Below are 15,719 nucleotides of genomic sequence, written 5' to 3' on the forward strand. Positions count from 1 at the left end.
TGCTTCTAAATTTTTTGGTCGTGGAAAATCTTTGTTGTAAACTTTGGTTAGAAATGTATCGTTTCTTGAATTTGTGCTAACCAGTTGACCCGGTACGTTTCCACTGGATAGTAGGACCGCGGAACAGTCGACATTTTCAAATCAGAAGTTTATTATAGCTCAAAACATTTCATCGAAAAATAAGAAATCAGTTTTGCGTAATTTGCTGTCTAATGTATCAGTATGATGGATGATAATGAATGATTTCGTGCCGTATGAAGTGAATACCCCATCATGCCGTTTATTACTCCTTGTGCATGCCCCGTTGCCCGGGATTAGAGAATAACAGTATACACGTTTTCGTAAGCGTCTGGTACATCGTTTGCCACTACGTTACAGCCATAAAACTACGCAGGAGAGATTGGAGATAATGCATGCCGGAATCAAATGTCATTGCCAAATGGTGATTATGATTTATATGGTGAGACTTTACGTTACTTTTTCCTACGACTTCATACTGACTCTTATTGTATGTGATTGTTGTTATGTGTATTGATTGGGGTGATTTACATCGGACAGAAGACGTTCTCTCGTTGCGGTCTGAGTAGGACGAATATAGGTAGTAATATTTTGGAATTAGCATCAGCGGGGCCGCTTTGGTGAAAAAAAATCGATTTCATGGGTTCATCGTTTCTGTTGGAAGGGAACGTGAATGTAACGCTGTGTAAGACAGTGATGGTGACAGTGCGTGTCCAGTCTGGTGACAGCGGTCAAATGATGGGACAGGTCGGGACAGTGATGGTGACCAGGTTGGACAGATGTGACAGGTGCGTACAGTATGGGACAGTCGTGTCAGTGATGTCGTGAACAGGTGCGTGTCAGTGATGGAGAAAAAAACACAAGTTTTGGACAGTGATGGTGACAGTGCTGTCAGTGATGTGACAGGTCGTGTCAGTGATGTGACCAGTCTTGCAGTGAGGGTGACAGTGGTGTGACAGTGATGTGACAGGTGTGTGCAGATCGTACAGGTGCATTCAGTGATGGTTACAAGGGCGTGTCAGTGAGGTAGTACAGTGATGATGAACAGGAGGATAGGTACAGTGAGATGACATCACTCTATGAGGAAGAAGTTAACGACAACCTCATCTCTGTCCTGCAAAGCAATAACAGTGCAATACACGAATACATGAAATAATCGATATACAAAGCAATCAAGTAATCTAATGCAACATACAGCAATGCATGTAATATAATTGCAACAATACCAGCAAGCCATGTCAATCAAATGCAACATATTCGCAATGCAATGGTAACATAAGCAACATACAGCAATGCAATGTAATAAATCAACATACAGCAATGCACTGTAATCTAAATGCAACATACAGCAACGCAATGTAATCTATCACATACAGCAATGCAAGGTAATAAATCAACATACCAGCAATGCCAATGTAATCTCAAATCAACATACAGCAAGCAAGTAATATAATGCACATACAGCACTGCAATAATATAAGTCTACAGCAATGCAATGTGATATAATAGACCATCTGCTCCGATCCATCACCAGTTTAATGTCACACCGTGAGTCGTTTCATGAATACGGCCCGAGCATGCTTGGAGAATCTCGCGCCGGTCTACGCGAGCAGGGACCCCAGCGTGAGAAGAACGCTCGCGTGCCGTCGCAAGCCTCTGCCACAGCATGCGCTGTACGGACTGCTGGCGCCATCTGTGTGGCCCTCACAGCTCTACCACCGACCTGTACTCGCAAAAACGCGTCTCAACGCTGCAGTAACACCAAGGGACAACATCAATATACGAACCAACATATCTCGTTGATCCGTTGCAAGGAGCCGTTGTGTAACACTGACTGCGGTTGATCGTTGCCAGGGTGTGTGTAACACGACTGCGGTTGATCGTTACACGGGGTGTGTAACACTGACTGCGGTGATCGTTGCAAGGGTGTGTTTGTAACACTGAACGCGGTGATCGTTCCGGGCGTGTATCACTGACTGCGTTGATCGGTCAGGGTGTGAGTGTAACACGACTGCGGTTGATCGGTGCAGGGGTGTGTGTGTAACAACTGACTGCGGTTGATCTCGTGCCGGGGCGCGTGGTTAACACTGACTGCGGTGATCGTTCAGGGGCGTGTGGGTAACACGACTGCGGTTGATCGGCAGAAGCGCGTGTGTTAACACTGACTGTTTTGATCGTCCGGGGTGTGTGACACTGACCTGTGTGCTCGCTGCAGGGGTTTGTGTAACACTGGACTGCGTTGATCGTTGCAGGGGCGTGTGTAACACTGACTGCGTGATCGTTGCAGGGGTGTGTGTGAACACTGAACTGCGTTCGATCGTTGCACGGCGCTTCGTGTAACACGACGCGGTGATCGTTGCAGGGGGCGTGTGTGAACACTGACTGCGGTTGAATCGTCTGCAGGGCGTGTGTGTAACACTGACGCGTTGATCGTTGCAGGGCGTGTGTGTAACACTGATCGTGATCGTGCACGGTGGTTGTGTAACCCTGAACGGCGGTTGACGTTGGCTGGGCGTGTGTGTAACACTGGACTGCAGTTGATCGTTGCAGGGCGTGAAACACGACGGCGTTGATCGCTGGCAGGCGTGTGTTAACACACTGCGGTGATCGTTGTGCAGGGTTGTCGAACATGACTGCGGTGAATCTTGCAGGGCGTGTGTGTAACACAGACTGCGGTTGACGTTGCAAGGGTGTGTGTGAACAACGACTGCGTTGTCGTTGCAGCACGCGGGTGTGCGGGAACACTGCTTGCTGTTGGGACACGTGCAGGGGCGTGTGTGTAACAGCTGAACTGCGGTAGTCATTGCAGGGCAATGTGTACCCCCGCCGCACTGGATTGCGGTTGAATCGTTGCAGGTGTGGTGTACACCGACATGCGTGATCGTTCCAGGGGTGTGGTACCACTGACTGGCGGTTGATCGTTGCAGTGGCGTGTGTAACACTGACTGCTGTGATCATGTGCAGACTGGTAACACTGACCTGGCGTTGCATCGTTGCAGGGCGGTGTGTAACACTGCTTGGGGGTACTAGATGACGCGTTGATGCGTTGCACGGGGTTTGTGGTACGACTGAATGCGTGATCGTCAGGGTGCGTGGACGACGACTGTCGGTTGATCGTCAGGGAGCGTAGTGTGTAACCACTGATGCGGTGATCGTTGCAGGGCGTGTGTGACACTGACTGCGGTTGAGTGGCACGGCGCGTGTAACACTGTTGAACCTCGTGCGGTTGACCTCGTGCAGGCGTGCGGCTGTTAACACTGACTGCGGAAGTGCAGGGCGGTGTTTAACCACGACTGCGGTTGATCGGCTCAATGGGAGTGCGTGGTGTAACACTGACGGGTTATCGTGCAGAGGGCGTGTGTAACACTGACTGCGTTGACGTTACGCAGGGGCCGTGTGTTGTTAACAGACGACTGCGGTTGAGATCTGCAGGCGGCGTGTTGTAACACTGACTTCGCGGGATCGTTGGCATGGTTGGTTATAACACTGACGCGGTTGATCGTTGCAATGGGGGCGACGTGTAACTGAGATGGTGCGGTTGATCTTGCATGGGGCGTGTGTTAACACTGACCTGCGTTGATCGTGCGGCGATGTTGTACGACTGCGGTTGAATCGTGGCAACAAGGGCGTGTCGGAACAACGACTGCGTTGATCTTGCAGGGCTTGTTGACACGTGGACGTGCAGTTGATCGGTTGCAGGGGCTGTGTGCTAACACATGACTGCGTTGATATGATCGTTGCAGGGCGTGTGGTTACACTGAACAATGCCGGTGATCGTTGCACGGTCGGCGTGTTGTAACACTGATGCGGATGCCGTATGCAGGCGTGTGTGGTAACACTGGGACGCGTTGATCGCTTGCAGGGGCCTGTGTAACTGCGTGCAACACCACCGTGATGTACGAGTCGATGCTGCACTGTGGGGGCTACTGTCCCGTGCGCGTGCAGGCGACACTCAGTAGGCGCATGCAGGCGGCTGTCCTCACCAACTGACAGCTCACCGCCCACGACACACGACCACGTAACAATGCCGGTGGTGTGTGTGGGCGGTGTGGCGCCGTCGTGCGTGCGTGCTGCTCGAGCAAGGAAGCATGCCCTGGGTTGTGCGTGCGTGCCTCCGTGCGGCGCGTGCATGCGTGCGTGCGTGCGTGTGCGAGCAAGTAAGCAATGTCTGTGTGTGTGCGTGCTGCGTGCGTGCGTGCGTGCGTGTGTCTGAGCAAGGTAAGCATGGTCTGGTGTGTGTGTGCCTGTCTTTAGGGCTGTATAATTGAGTACGTCTCTGTCACTAGTTTCGACTCAAGTATTTAATCAAAGTAGATAATAACCAGTGTATTACTACTCTTGCATATTCTATAGACCATTAGATAACATTAACGATATATAACTTCCATTAGCTTTCAAACCTACACTGACAATACTGTTCAATTGAATACCAACCACACGTATTCGTGTGCAGGGTATGATATATGACCACCAGATGTCGCGTTGAGAACAACGTGTGTGTCGCGTCGTATGCACGCACAGTGTGGAAGTAATTAAAACCAAGTTATTCTAAAAAGATACTGCGTACTCTGCACCATGTGTGACATCAAAACACCCACAGCGCAAAGGATGTGTTTTGGGGTGTGCAAACATTTCAGTTTAAAGACGCCGAGTATAGACTCATGACAATTTAAAGCAATGTCGCAAAGCTAAACGTGTGATCTAACGTGCGTGTACATGTTTAAACAATCGTGAGGCTGTAACGTATGTGCGCGTAATTTCGATGTAATCGGCCATATTGCATGGTTTCACTTTGTGTCCCGCAGGAGATGGTGGCACTTGGGGCGCGCGAGGTCCTCCTTGCCCGCAGCAGCAGCACCCGCCGCAGCACACAGCACAGCAGCAGCAACCTCACAGTCACGTCTCTACCCCCGGCCAGCGAGCATCGGGTGCAGGTGCGGGCGTCGTCGGCACCACCCTGGCGCGCGTCCCAGCCTTGGAGATTGAGCAACAGGCAGCACTGGTAACGATACACCCGATCTCAGTCATCCCTCATGTCACGCCGAAGTAAACGCATCACATAACTTATCCGTCCAACACACGGTGCTGCAAGCGCGGCTGTACGTGTTACTGTCGCTGAAAGGTCGTGCCCCCGGTACCTGCCGGAACGTACTCTGGGACGGTCCCGTATACCGAAACCGTACCGCTGTACATATAGATATGCAGACCGTACCTCGCCTACCCACTAACGAGTCTAGGAGTCGCCTACGCGCACCCCTAACCCTAATCGCTAACCAACCATATCAAATATGACCAGGACTTCCGGATACCGACCGGTACCCGACATTCGGCAGTACCCCTGGTGGACATAGACCCGATGAGCACCTGTCACCATCACTGAGACGTACCTGTCACCATCACTGACACGCACCTGTCACCATCACTGACACGCACCTGTCACACACCTGTCACCATCACTGACACGAACCTGTCACCATCACTGACACGCACCTGTCACCATCACTGACACACACCTGTCACCATCACTGACACGCACCTGTCACCATCACTGAGACATACCTGTTGATCAGCATGGCATAGACACGGTCGCAATGTTTCATCATGTTGCCTAGCAGACTGCACGCTCTGGCCCTGACCTCGTTGTCATGGTGACGCAGCACCACGACCCAGCGACCTGCAGACACGTAGTCGCCACGGCAACATAATCACAGTCGGGTGTCTAGATGGTGTCGACATAATTTAGATGGATTATACTATAGCACTATAGAAATAAATTTTGCACAAGGGAGAGATAGTGATCCGCTCTGACGGCTCTGATTGGCTAATTTTGTCTCTTATTTATTTTTATGATTTTTGGCTAATTTTATTTTATTTTAGAATTAGGGTTAGGGTTAGGATTAGGATTAGGGTTAGGGTTAACTGATTTCTATATCCACAACACACTAATAATGCGCCATCTAGCGGATCACTATCTCTCCCGTGAGACCTACTATATAGAAATTAGTTTTCAAAAGCAGGACTGGCTGGGTTTTCAAACTCATTTCCAAGACAGACTATATATATATAATGGGGCAGATATGTGAATGAATTGTGGGTTTCGTGGTAAAAGCAACAAATTTGGCGTGTATGATGTTAAACTGTTAAACCCACAATTCTTCTTAATATTTACACATACCTGCGCTCCACTAATATATATATTCTCTTTCAGGTAGCTATTTCCTAGACTGTAAATATACTGACCTGCATTGTCCGCTGACATCACCTCAGCTATGAGAGGTAGATGAATGGGAGACGCTCTGGCCAGTTGACTCAGAACTCCCAGCACGTCTGAGAGAACAGACGTGGACGGTGGCTCCCCCACCAACCGACGCACCAACTCCTTTGTCTGAAATCCATAAGCGAATATCTCGATAATACACAAAATTATATATAACCGATGAAGAATCACTGAAGCCACCGACTGCTAAAATAACTTTAATAACGAGCAATTAACTAAATAATCGTCTAGTGATTATTACTCGTACGTTTATATTACGTAAGCATTATTAATTAATATTTTGTACACATAATCGTAGCAATTATGTATTATTTGAGCGACGCATGGCCTGTAATACACACCTTGCTGTTGTTCATGGCTGAAGCAAACTGATTAGCAAATTCGCCGTCTTCTGCCACCAGGCGGCAGATGAGTTTGAATATCAAGCCGACGTTGGTCGCATGTTTGCTGCAGATGTTCAATAGTTTTCCGCACACATTGTGATACTGGTAGCAGCTAGACAGAGAGAGAAAGCAACATGACGAACCGTGCAAACATCCAACGCAATGCTAAAAACAACAAGACAATAATGACCGATGTTACAGTGAAATGCTGAAGAAACAAGTGAACATGCGAGGACTCACACGCAGAGACTCGTGAGCGTTGAGTCATTTGTGTCGACGCCAAAGGGGAAGCAGAGAAGGCGAGTGGCGCCATCTATCAACTCACACGTCAGGTCCCCACACTCGACTTCAGCGCACCTGTAAAAACGGCATGCGGAATAACTCAATACTAACTAAATAACTTAAACTAATATACTTCCAACTAATAATCAAATACTTGTAACTCGCAATACCTCAAACTACAGTCAAACCTGTACATCACATAAAGATGACGCAAGGAAAACCTCAAAAGTGACCGTTAAATACAGGTGTCCCTTCTATAGAGGTGGTTTCACTGTATAACTGCCAATAATATGTCCTTTATAGACAGGTGAACGTTCTAGAGAGGTGTCCGCTAATACAGGATTGGATGTGTATCTACATCATCTACATAATAACGAGCAAACATACCAAGACGTTGCTGTTCTGAGGTTTACCTCAAATCAAAGCTTTCCAAAAACTCCTCCGTCACCATCGTCGCGATCGCCACCATCACAGCGCCATCTATCCTTCCCATTGCGAGCGACAGCGCGAACGGCGCCGCGGTGTAGGTGGCAGTGGTGAGCCGCAGCAGCGCCACCAGGGGGCGTGGTGACACGGCGAGCCAGGTGTCGATGCGGTCGGCGTGACATATCGTTGAGCTGATGCATCGCCATAGCAACTCCCACAGCTGTGAAGCCAGAAGCTTGCTTCCACCACCGCACCGCTCCTGTCATTCATAAAGAACGGAAGATGGATCTCTGCACACTACTCTTCTATGATTCATAAAGAGGGGAAGATGGATCTCTGCACACTACTCTTCTATGATTCATAAAGAGGGGAAGATGGATCTCTGCCCACCTACTCTTCTATGATTCGTAAAAGAGAGGAAGATGGATCTCTGCCACACTACTCTTCTTGATTCATAAAGAGAGCGAAGATGGAGATTCTGCCACACTACTCTCTATGATTCATAAAGAGGGGAAGATGGATCTCTGCATACTATCTCTTCTATGATTCATAAAGAGGGGAAGATGCTCTCTGCACACCTACTCCTTCTTATTCCATAACAGAGAGGAAGAGTGGATCTTGCACCACTACTCTTCTATGAGATCATAAAGAGGGGAAGCATGCGATCTCTGCACACTATTCTCTAGATTCATGAAGAGAGGAAGATGGATCTCTGCACACTACTCCTTCTATTGATTCAGTAAAGAGGGAAGGATGGATCTCTGCACACCTACTCTTCTATCATCATAAAGAGGGGAGATGGATCATCTGCAACCTACTCTTCTATGATTCATAAAGAGAGGAAGATGGATCTCTGCACACTACGTCGTCTATGATTCATAAAGAGGGAAGATGGATCTCTGCACACCTACTCTTCTATAGATTCATAACGAGGGAAGATGGATCTCCTGCACACTACTCTTCTATGATTCATAAAGAGGGAAGATGGATCTCTCTGCACAGCTACTTTCTAGTGATTATAAAGAGCGGGATAGATGCGATCTCTGCAACACTACCTCTTCTATGATTCAAAAGAGCGGGATAGGATGGATCTCTGTCAAGCTATCTCCTTCTCATGATATTAAAGAGGGGAAGATGGAATCTCTGCACAACTAGCTCTGTCTATGATTCATAAAGAGGGAAGATGGATCTCTGCAATACCTACTCTTCTTGATTTCATAACAGAGGGGAAGATGACTCTCTGCACACTATCTCTCATGATCATAAAGAGGGAGAGAAGATGGGATCTCTGCAATACTCTTCTTATGATTCATAAAGAGGGGAAGATGGATTCTCGTGCACACTACTCTTCTATGATTCATAAGAGGAGGAAGACGGATCTCTGCCACACTACTCTTCTATGATTCATAAAGAGGGAAGATGGATCTCTGCACACTACTCTTCTATGATTCATAAAGAGGGGAAGATGGATCTCTGCACACTACTCTTCTATGATTCATAAAGAGGGGAAGATGGATCTCTGCACACTACTCTTCTATGATTATAAAAGAGGGGAAGATGATCTCTGCCACACTACTCTTCGATGATTCATAAAGAGGGGAAGAATGGATCTCTGGCAACTACTCTTCTATGATCTGTAAGCAGAGGGAAGATGGATCTCTTCACACTACTCTTCTATGATTCATAAAGAGGGCAGATGGATCTCTGCATACTATACTCTTATATTCGATAAGAGGGAAGATGCGATCTCTGCCATTACTACTCTTCTATGATTCATAAAGAGGGGAAGATGGGATCTCTGCATCACTACTCTTCTATGAATTCATAAAGGAGGGAAAGGCGATCTTAGCACACTACTCTTCTATGATTCTAAAGAGGGGAATGATGGATCTCGCCCCACACTACTCTTCATGATTCATAAAGAGGGAAGATGGATCTCTGCCATCACTACTCTTCTATGATGCAATCAAGAGGGAGAATGGATCGCCTGCCACACTACTCTGTCTATGATTCATAAAGAGGGAAGATGATCTCTGCAACATACTCTTCTATGATTCATAAAGAGGGGAAGATGAGATCTCTGCCCACACTACTCTTCATATTGCATGCAGTTAAGCGGGAAGATGGATCTCTGCACACTACTCTTCTATGATTCGTAAAGAGCGGGAAGAGGATCTCTGCACACTACTTTTCTATGATTCAGTAAGAGGGGGAGATGCGATCTCCCCACTACTCGTTCTATGATTCATAAACGAGTGGAAGATGGATCTCTGCACACTACTCTTCTATGTATTCAAGAGGGGAAGATGGATCTCTGCCACACTACTCTTCTATGATTCATAAAGAGGGGAAGATGGATCTCTGCACACTACTCTTCTTTTAACTAGTGTTAAAGAATATCTAGTACTAGACTAGTAACTAGTAACTAGTAGAACAGTTGCTGAGTATGTTAGTAGAACTAGGTGTGACTCATGTTACGTGTAGATGAGACAGTTGCTGAGTACGTTACCTGAGCAACGATGTGCTGTAGTGTCATGATGACTCCATCCAGTATGCCACGTCCGCATGGCAACCAACGCATGCTAGAGAGCCTGAACTCTGCCACCACCTGAAAGCACAAGACACGCACGTACGTATGTGACGTAAAACCATGACGAAAATGAGCAAATGATACAAAAAGCAAGCGAAAAATGACCGATACGACCAGATCGTATGCTATACCGATGTTAAACAGGAAAAGGCAAAATCGTGCAAGAACTCTGGATAGAGCAAAATCAGATCTAAAAAATATAAAAATAAAATCCAACAACAAATGGAGCTACTGCATGATAAAATTTTAAAATCATGTACAAAAGCTCTAACTAAAGCAGATTCTGATGTAACACAATTCAGCAACTGAGGGAGTCATGGTGTAATAAAAATTATACTGGTGCATAAAGACTGGCTGGTGCCATACCGGACCACAGACAGGCCTATCTGTCGCGTGACCGCTGCATCAGTTGATGTTACTCACGCTCGTGAATGATGGGAATGCCTTGGTAAGGCTCACGGCCACCTCCTGCAACCCCAGCTCACTGCGAACACCTAATCTGTACAGTTCACTCAGCAAGCAGGCAGCAGAAAACTATAACAGACATAAACAAGTGCCGCAGTGTGACAGGGCTCATCTGGTGTGTGGTGTTCTGCTGATAAATTCATTTGTGCATAGCAAGACGTCTTATACATAAGTCTTCTTTATTCTTGTTTAGACGCACGGACAATCACGCGATTCTACAAGCTGCACCTCACTACGTCAGATGAGCTAATAATTACAATTTTAACATTAATTACCCTAATACCAGACGACGATGAAATATATCCACGCTTCACATAATGATTAAAATGAATTCAAAATGAAATTAATCCACATCTATTAAATTTACTTTGTTCACATTCATAGTGTTTTAACAAACATTTAAAATTAATCGAGCCTTATAATTTGACATCTGCCGCTCACGTCTAGACGAAAATAAACATAATTAGTATAATTAATAGTAACGATGCCAATACTAATCACCACCAGGAGGGTTATAAATAATCGGCGGGCGGGGGGATAAGTTTACGCACGATGAGGGATGCTGAGCATCCCTCCCCTCCTCCTCCTGTGCCGCGATCAGCCGCATCATCACCACGATGCAGAATGGCTTCAGCTTCTTCCAGCAGCTCTGCTCCCATCTCTCCGTCAGGAAGACTCCCCGCCTCTCCATCTAGGAGAGAGACGAAGAGGAGAATCGCATCGTTGCTTTCCTCCTGCAACAGATGGAGCCACGGTGAACGCTGACGCTGAAACCTCGCACGTCACTGGACTGATGACGGGCGATGCTCCGGATCTAGCAACGCGCTTCAAACTTTTACACCCCGCTCTCTTAACGTGCTTCTCTCACGGATCAGCATGATAAAGTCGNGTTTGATCGTACATTCGTAGAAACATCATGGAATTCTTGAGGAATACGAAAAAATCGTAAGGGTTGGCAGGTCTGGTAACATGTCGTGTCACACTCACACTCAGGAGACAGTTGTACAGCTGGCGGTAGATCATTGGCCGCTGCAGTAGCACGCTGAAGGCACGTGGCTCCCCCTCACAGCAGCACTGCAGAAGTCTCAGCACGCTTCCCGCCGTCTTCGTATTGGCGAGCCGCGAGGAAAGACAAGCGAACAGCGCCTCCTGGTGGGGTCCCATCAGCTGGCTGGCCAGGGATACGGCCAGCTTATGTGGACGAAAACATAAAGTAACTATTAACAACGAATTCAGCTCATTATATCACAGCAAATACATTCAACAGGAAAACACACAAAAACATAAAATAACCCAGAGTAAATTATTCAAAGCGTAATTAAGGCCGAAAACATGCATTTAACCTTCGGCAGCTTCTTTAGCTACACATCCACGTTCAAACAACACACAGTACGATGCAAATTAATGACGGAGTACCGTGAATAATGTATCCTGTAAACTTCTTTATTATATATATATATATATCCTTTAGTATATATTAACAGAAAAATGTTACACATTCCTACTTGCCTGCTTGGCTCTGGCAATACTGGCGTCGCCGTGTAGAGGGGGCGCCACCAACGCCGTCAGGGCTTCCCCCGCTGCGGCGGCCCCGGCCTCGTCCTCACGCAGCAGGGAGCCGAGCAACGCTGGGATGAGGGAGGAATTTTCCCCATTGAGTAAGGAAGCCAGGAAGTCGTTGTTGTCGCGGCTGCCCGCGATCAGCCGTGCCACATCCTGACAAGACAACCATCACATCGCATCGTATACACGGGTAGAAATTAACTTTTGAACAAGGGAGTCCGACGGACTCCCTGGCGCTCAAAAAGAGGGAGAGTCGGCGTTGCAAAATGAGGGTAGTCGGGGCGGGCATGTCCCGTCTCTCCTGGTCCTCTGAAAGTTCAAAACTCAAGATATTAAGCAAATAACTGCATGTTCTTATTTTGAAGATGGCATATGTGGTTGGCACCGTCTGCCATAATTTTCTTTGACACAAGCCTGAAAAAATATCGCGTAATTTCGGGCGTGGAATAATAAGGAGGGCCGTAGGCTCTGGCAGCAAGCTAAGTTTCAGCAGAATTTTCAGGGCGTCAGGCACGGAGCTCGCGTGCAAGTAATGTCAAATCAGGGAAGTCCGACAGTAAATTCAGGGCGTATTTGACCGGACGACGGACTCGGGCATTAATTTCGGGCACGCCTGGTATTTCGTATAGTAATCGCTATATTTGTCGTTACCCATGATAATTATTTACAGTGGCTCCTTCGTCAACATTAAGACATAAAAATATAATATAAATAATAAATAATAAAACAATAAAATAAAACACCAATAAAAAAACACCAATATAAATTAAAAAAACAAGAACAAACAGTAGGAAACGTGCGGGGATGTGTCATCAAGGGAATGTTGATACAGAGATAGCAGCGTAGAATCAGTTGCGTGATGTTAGTTGATATAAGTCGGTCGATGGGCAGCCGGGCCCGGCGGGGGCGCCGCCGTGCGGCCGCGGGGCCGGGCGCGGGCGCGGCCCCGCGCGGCGCGGGGGGCGGGCCGGGCGGCGGCCGGGCGCCGCGGCCATCGCTAGTTTAGCTGATGATGGAAGCATCCGATGATGGCTGGGGGCGAGCGGGCTGGACGTAAGCTGGCATCAGCAAGCACCAGGAACATTCACGTAGATTATAAACGAACAATATTTACATGGGTCATGTGGAGAGCATTTGTGTGAAGAGTAAAGAGATCTAGCTGGGCGACTATAGGCTTGGCTGTTTCAGGCTGTGACACGTCGGGGCGCATCTTTGTTTGCTGTCCAGCGTGTGACCGTGCGGCGTTCATCTTTGTTTTGCTGTGCGCTGGCTGTCGGTCACGTGCAGGCCATCTTTGTTTGCTGTCCAGCTTGTGCAGCGGGCGTCGGCGGCATCTTTGGTTTGCTGTCCAGCTGTGACACGTCGGCCATCTTTGGTTTGCTGTCCAGCTGTGACGCGTCGGCCATCTTTGGTTTGCTGTCCAGCTGTGAGACGTGTCGGGGCCATGGCTTGGTTCTTGCCTGTGCCAGGCTGTTAATGGCGTGCGGGCGCATCATTTGGTTTGCTGTCCAGCTGTGGTCTGGTGTCTTCACACAATGATAGCAGGGCAGGGACGAGGTGACAACACTCTGAACTGGGCTGCAACATGGGCTAGGCCGAATACACAGAATCCTAAAGATTGAGCGATTCCAGACGCGCAGGCGAGAATTATTAATACTAAACAATAACATATACGATAACAAACATATATTTGGTTTATCATTACATGGACATGATACAACTTAAAGAGGATGTACATATAATACACATGAGAATAGAAGCCAGGCGTACTGATTCATTCTCTCTCTCTCCTGCTGCTGCTGGCGTCGCTATCTCTGCGCTCCTCGAGCTCTCGTCGCTCTGCGAGCTCAATGACGCTGTCGTCGGGCTGCTTGCCATTTGCGGCTGCTCAGGGGGCTGCGCTGCTGGACTCATGCTCTGGCTCTCATCTCTGGCTGCTGCTAAAAAAATGCTGCTCTGCTCTCTCTGCTCGTACTCTGTCTCTTCTCTCTGGGCTGCTGGCTCATGGCTGCTGCTCTCTTTTCTCTCTAATCTGCTGGGGCGCTGCTCTGCTCTCTGGCTGCTCGCTCTCGTCTCTCATCTGCTCTCTCTCTCTTCTCTCTCTCTCTCTCTCTCTCTCTCTGTCTATATATATATATATATATGTACATATATATTCTACATTATTATATATACCAGATTACCTGGCTGTAAACTCCTTATCATTGCAGCACGGTTCACACTTCACTATAGCTCTAATAACCTCCAGCAGATGGCTGAGCAGTCGGTGAACCCACGGCTGCTCCATGGCATCCTTACTGCTGAGCACAGCCTCTACGATGCTCACCATCTTAGGTAACACCTTGTTCGTCTTCAAAAACCCAACAAGCCGGTCTGCACATCTGTAGACAAATAATTAGAGAAGCGTTACTAAACCCTAGCTGCCTAGCAGGTCATAAACCACAAGAATTACAGGTCAGTGATGCTGTCAAAGTCACACTTTGTATGTGCAATCGACAATAATTATATACCCTATGTGAATCTGAACCTGTATGTACAGTGTATGTATGTACATGTATGATGTATGTATATATATATATAAATCCATTGATCTCCTTCCACGGTTAATAACACGAACTAGCAACAATCACATATAAATCAAAGCTAGCTCAGAAATATACATATATATATATAATATTTAAATATATATATATTACACATATATATATATACATATACATATACATACATATATATATATATAAATGTACACGTACCTTGTTTGGCTGATCAGGCGTGACGTAACTTCCAGTAGTTGGTGAAACGTGGAGCAACCTCTAGCGATGCCAACGCAGGCCTGGTTAGCCGATATAGACATCCTTGTCTTGTAGCTAGTAAAATCGAAATGCAATCGATCAATCAAATAGCAATTTACACTGACGTACAATCGATCGATCAAAATCAAATGGGAACGAACAATTTGTGTCAAACGAGACACTGGATGTTGATGTGAGCTTTCTCAAAAGATCACCGCTCAAGTATATCGAAAAGTTAATAACACGTCGGTGAGGAAAACGTGAAAACCTTGCTTCACATCGTACGATCGATGGAATGAAGGTGAGAGTCACTCACCGCACGATGAACTCAGCGTTCGTTAGAAGTTCGTCTGCCATGGATGGACGGTAGGTGTGTGAGATGCTGTCTATTGATTCTACCCAGGATTCCCAGTCGTGGTCGCTGCACGACCCCTGTAAACAGACACAGTCATGCAGCACATATCAAATTCAAATTCAAATAAAGTTTATTGCATGAGATAATCGCCTGATCATACAGGCACATAGCTGAAATAGTCGCTACAAACTACAATAAGAACAAGTTCCTAGTCCAATAGTAATAGAAAAAGCCGCACTCGAGAAGACGATTTTTGTCTATACTACTGTAGAATTTGACATGACTGCATGACACATGTTACTCATAGATACATGATAATATATGTTTTTATTTAAATAATTTAACGTTCATTTCTAATCAAAAAAACAACATATCAGATAGTGTCACCTCAGTGTGCCTGCGTCACACGCGCACACGGGGTGTAGGATAACTTAGATATACACAGCTTTTATTTTAGATGAGAAATGTCACCTTCTCTACCTCTTGTCACCTTATCCCTACCATGCGCTGTTTGATTCAATACAACAAGTGACAGATCGCTCTACCTATTACTTTACACACCCAT

General features: G+C 46.9%; 2 protein-coding genes across 2 annotated transcripts; both read right to left on the bottom strand.

Moving 5' to 3' along the window:
• Positions 1-1,090: 1,090 nt before the first annotated feature.
• LOC106819105 (serine/threonine-protein kinase 36-like) lies at positions 1,091-13,253 on the bottom strand. The gene is made up of 13 exons (XM_014823766.1): positions 13,119-13,253; positions 11,951-12,157; positions 11,429-11,632; positions 10,993-11,175; positions 10,400-10,510; positions 9,896-9,994; positions 7,374-7,645; positions 6,919-7,035; positions 6,637-6,790; positions 6,259-6,403; positions 5,555-5,692; positions 3,590-3,720; positions 1,091-1,132 (listed from the first exon to the last, which is right to left on the bottom strand). Exons 1-13 carry the CDS (start codon positions 13,251-13,253, stop codon positions 1,091-1,093), a joined length of 1,938 nt encoding a protein of 645 aa, XP_014679252.1.
• A 28-nt stretch (positions 13,254-13,281) lies between these two features.
• On the bottom strand, positions 13,282-15,450 carry LOC106819106. Its single transcript, XM_014823767.1, has 6 exons — positions 15,421-15,450; positions 15,116-15,231; positions 14,761-14,874; positions 14,188-14,385; positions 13,501-13,592; positions 13,282-13,412 (listed from the first exon to the last, which is right to left on the bottom strand). Exons 1-6 carry the CDS (start codon positions 15,448-15,450, stop codon positions 13,282-13,284), a joined length of 681 nt encoding a protein of 226 aa, XP_014679253.1.
• Between the last annotated feature and the right edge of the window lie 269 nt (positions 15,451-15,719).

The sequence above is a fragment of the Priapulus caudatus genome, unplaced genomic scaffold, assembly GCF_000485595.1.
Source record: "Priapulus caudatus unplaced genomic scaffold, Priapulus_caudatus-5.0.1 Scaffold2832, whole genome shotgun sequence".
Classification (NCBI taxonomy): domain Eukaryota; kingdom Metazoa; phylum Priapulida; class Priapulimorpha; order Priapulimorphida; family Priapulidae; genus Priapulus; species Priapulus caudatus.

Bases quoted from the DNA above. Each gene is read 5' to 3' on its own strand.
- LOC106819105 (XM_014823766.1), bottom strand. From the start codon at position 13,253: ATGAACGCCGCACGGTCACACGCTGGACAGCAAACAAAGATGCGCCCC. The intron at 7,036-7,373 runs GTAAACCTCAGA...CCGTTTTTACAG, and splicing joins TTGGAAAGCTTTGATTTGAG to GTGCGCTGAAGTCGAGTGTG. The intron at 5,693-6,258 runs GTCAGTATATTT...ACGTGTCTGCAG, and splicing joins GATGTCAGCGGACAATGCAG to GTCGCTGGGTCGTGGTGCTG.
- LOC106819106 (XM_014823767.1), bottom strand. From the start codon at position 15,450: ATGTGTCATGCAGTCATGTCAAATTCTACA. The intron at 15,232-15,420 runs GTAGTATAGACA...GTCTGTTTACAG, and splicing joins CAGTCATGTCAAATTCTACA to GGGTCGTGCAGCGACCACGA. The intron at 13,593-14,187 runs GTAATCTGGTAT...TTCGGCCTAGCC, and splicing joins GATAAGGAGTTTACAGCCAG to CATGTTGCAGCCCAGTTCAG.